Genomic DNA, 3,917 nt, shown 5'->3' with positions numbered 1-3,917 from the left:
TCAATTTTTATTATTAACTAATTGATTATTTTTGTATATATGTGCCTGTTTTTTTTCCTGATTTATTAGGAATAATTGGCAGATAAAATTGTATGTAATGATTTAATGATGATTTCATACACATAAACATTGTGAGATGAAAACCACAATCAAGTTAATTAACATAGCCATCACCTTATAAGTATATAATTTTTTATTTTGTGGTGAGAATGCTTCAGATCTCTCAGCCAATTTCAAGTATATAATATGGTATTATTAATTATTATCCATACTGTACTTAGATCCTCACAATTTGTTCATCCTCTTTAGAATAATTATTTTGAATTCTATTTCACAGAACTCATAGATTTCTATTTGTTTGGTCTCAGTTACTGAAAAATTACTGTGCTCCCCTGATGGTGTCATATTACTTTGGCTTTCATGTTTCTATGAAACATCATGGCTTTGCAGTGATGTCTACAAATTTGAGGGAGCAGTTGCCTCTTGCAGCCTTTTCAAACTGGCTTTGGTGGGATAGACTGGCATCTGCAAATGAGTGTGAAGCTGCCCACTAGGTGGGGTGCAGTGTTTCCACTTCCAGGGAGGGGGCAGTAGAGCCTCAGTGGGCTGGGCATAGACCAGTGCAGTCTAGTCATAGCTGCATTTTAGGCCCCAGGGTGTGGCGTGCAGAGCGGTGACAGCCTGGCCTTAATGGTGTTGGATCAAAGCTGTGACCGAGGACCCAGTGGGCAGGGTGCGTGGTAGCAGAAAGGAAGTGGTCACCTGGTGAAATCCCCTTACAAGGGATTAATTAATGACAGACCTACAGAGAAACATGTTTTCAAAGGGTAAGATGAAAAAAAGCTCAATTATTAGGATGTCACTAAAGAATTACTTGTGAAATATCAATGGTAATGTGTGAGAGAGCCCCTTTAGCTCAACATGCACATCTTAAAATGCTCTTTCAGATTTTTCAATTTATCCTCGCTTGTAAGAGTTCCAAATGTAGTGGGGATTGTGATTTGGAATGGCAAATCTTTGTACAGGGGGCTAAATTTACTCCCTCGGTTATGTTTAGGGGATCTGCAAGAGATTGAGGGACCACATCCATGTGCACAATCCCTTGTAGAGCATCTTGAATCTATTCCTTCTGATACAGTTACATACTTTACTCCTATCAATGTACATGATGGGTCAAGAAGAACAAAACATTATATAGATGTATTATATTCCATAATGCTCTCAATGCAATGGACTGCTAGGAAATTGGAAAGGGCAGTTTAAACACTAGTTATTCCAAAAATGTGGTTGACAAAAGTCTAGAATTTTATTTATTTAAATAATTGTCTCATCACAGTGAAGATGAGAGGAAGTAGTATGGGCACTTAGCTGGAAAGGTTTATAGGACCAGGAGAGGTGAAAGAGGGGTGGGTAGTAGTAGAAATTCACAACTTTGTGTATATTACTTTTAGTACTATTTTCCTCATATGGTTGTAATGGCCCGGATTTGAATTTACGGGCGTCTGAGGAGGAGGATGCCAAGAGTCAGGACAGAACATTCACACCATTAAATTTAACAATACTTACTTGTAACGATACTTTAGTATGGGTCATAATTTCACCCGTTTAGCCAAAATAGAGGTAACTGTGTATGTGGTCCCTTAACTAACTCACAGGGATAGTTCTGTAAGACTTTACCTGTCAAATCTGGTGACAACTGTGTTGAGGTGGGGCAGAGGAGAAGCTTTATCAAGTTTGCTGTGACTGCCTGTCTTTGGATGGAGACTATAGCTGAGATGGAAAATCAACTGCATTCATCACCAATGTGAAGCTTACAAAGTCATTTAAACCTGGCATCTGGCTGGTTGGTTGGGGAAAAGAAAAGGATGGTGAATCACATATTAGGTGTTTTACAGGCCGGGTCTAGAAATGGTCCACATCAGTTTCACAGCCTTTCTGTTAAGTATAACACAGGCTACATTGTTGCACCTAACAGTATACAAATATGGCAAAAAAAAAAAAAAAGTGGTCTACTGTGTTTCCAGGGATAACAACCAACGTGTTTGGCAAACATCAGTTGCTGTCAGACACTAAGAGTAAATACCCACAGAGTTTAGTTTTAGTGGAGAGTAAAAAATGGAATAAGGTTCACAGTCAGCTGTTTATTTTTATTTTTTTTATTCCCGTATGACTGCAGAATAAATGATATAAAGACAAATAGTATTAGAAGCTTCAGGTTTTGGGCCTCTTCATCCTTCCTTTCAGTTGGATGCATTGACTCATTTCTCCTTTACTTCTTTGAGAGGAATGCATTTTTTTAAATCACGCCCTGAGCCGAAGGCAGACGCCTAACGACTGCACCACCCAGGCGCCCCCACAGTCAGCTGTTTAAGAAGAAAGTGAGAATGTCCGTATGACTGCAGAATAAATGATATAAAGACAAATAGTATTAGAAGCTTCAGGTTTTGGGGCTCTTCCTCCTTCCTTTCAGTTGGATGCATTGACTCATTTCTCCTTTACTTCTTTGAGAGGAATGCATTTTTTTAATTGAGTCATGAAGAGCTTGCTTCACTTGCTTGTTTCTCAGTGTGTAAATAAAGGGATTCAACATTGGTGAGATAGAAGTAATAAGGAGTGAGATCCCCTTATTAATAGCTACTTCATCCTTGGCTGAAGGTTTGACATAAATGAAGATGCAGCTACCATACGTAATGGAAACAACGATCATGTGGGAGGAGCAAGTGGAAAAGGCCTTTTTCCTTTGCTGGGCAGAGGGAAACCGTAGAATGGTCCCAATGATGTAAATGTAGGAAAGAACTACACACGTGAGGGTAACGATGAAGATCAACACAGCACAGACTATAACCATCTGTTCTATCAACCATGTGTCTGAGCAAGAGATCTTCAGGATAGGAGATGCGTCACAGCAAAAATGATCAATGATGTTTGAATCACAGAATTCCAGGCCCAAACCTAGACTAATTGGTGGGAGAATGATGATGAGTGCTGCTACCCAACAGAAGAGGATGAAGTTCCTGCAGACTGTGGGACTCATGATGATGGTGTAACGCAGGGGTTTGCAGATGGCCACATAGCGATCATAGGACATGGTGGCCAGGAGAAAAAATTCTGTTACTGCAAAGAGGTCTGTAAACAGCAGTTGACTGGCACAAGCAGTATAGGTAATGGACTTGTCCCCAGATGATATGCTGTTTAAGAATCTGGGGACACAAGCAGTTGTGAATGAAATTTCTAGGAAGGAGAAATTTTGGAGGAAAAGATACATCGGTGTTTTAAGGTGGGGATCAATCAGAGTGAGGGTGATGATGGTTAGGTTTCCAGATACACTCAGCACGTAGGAAAGAAACAGAAAGATAAAAAGCAAAATTTTCAGTTGAGGGTCCTCTGTCAGTCCCAGCAAGATGAACGTTATTGATGTTTGGTTTCTCATCCTTGACTACTGTTTTTTGCCCAATCTGCTTGAAATGATGAGGAAGAGTATATGAAGAGCTCCAAAGTCCTGGCCAGTGTGTAACCTCAAGAGAAGTAAATCTGAGAGTGATTCCTATACACTGGTTAGTTGAGATGTGAGTGCGCATAACACACAATAACGTTTGATTACCTCTTTGTGTCACACAAACCGAGTCTTCACATTTGAATCACATACGTTCTGTTGCTGCTTCTAATAAACCTACAGCTTAGGTATACTTGGTGTCAGTTCAATGTATCATCTCATAAACATCATTGAAAAAAAACCTCTCCATATATTGGTTTTGAATCAACAATTCTGACGTCCCCAATTTTCTATCTGCAGACATGCTTCTAGCAGAGAAGACTTTGAAGAAAAACTAACACTGGTCTTTGGCAGGATAATCCCAGTATTAAAGTTTACATGTGTATTAGTTACTAAACAGGCAATGACTACTTATTGCATAGCT

The 3,917-nt window shown here is 39.5% G+C and overlaps 1 protein-coding gene across 1 annotated transcript; it reads right to left on the bottom strand.

Moving 5' to 3' along the window:
- Window positions 1–2,437: 2,437 nt before the first annotated feature.
- Window positions 2,438–3,528, bottom strand: LOC103681021 (olfactory receptor 6C2-like). The gene has a single exon (XM_008710513.2). It carries the CDS (start codon window positions 3,428–3,430, stop codon window positions 2,438–2,440), a length of 993 nt encoding a protein of 330 aa, XP_008708735.2. The 5' UTR covers window positions 3,431–3,528.
- Between the last annotated feature and the right edge of the window lie 389 nt (window positions 3,529–3,917).

This window comes from Ursus maritimus, unplaced genomic scaffold, assembly GCF_017311325.1.
Source record: "Ursus maritimus isolate PB19 unplaced genomic scaffold, ASM1731132v1 scaffold_67, whole genome shotgun sequence".
In the NCBI taxonomy this organism is placed as follows: Eukaryota; Metazoa; Chordata; class Mammalia; order Carnivora; family Ursidae; genus Ursus; species Ursus maritimus.
The sequence above is the reverse complement of the archived record's forward strand: the minus strand, read 5'-3'. Positions and strand labels throughout refer to the sequence as shown.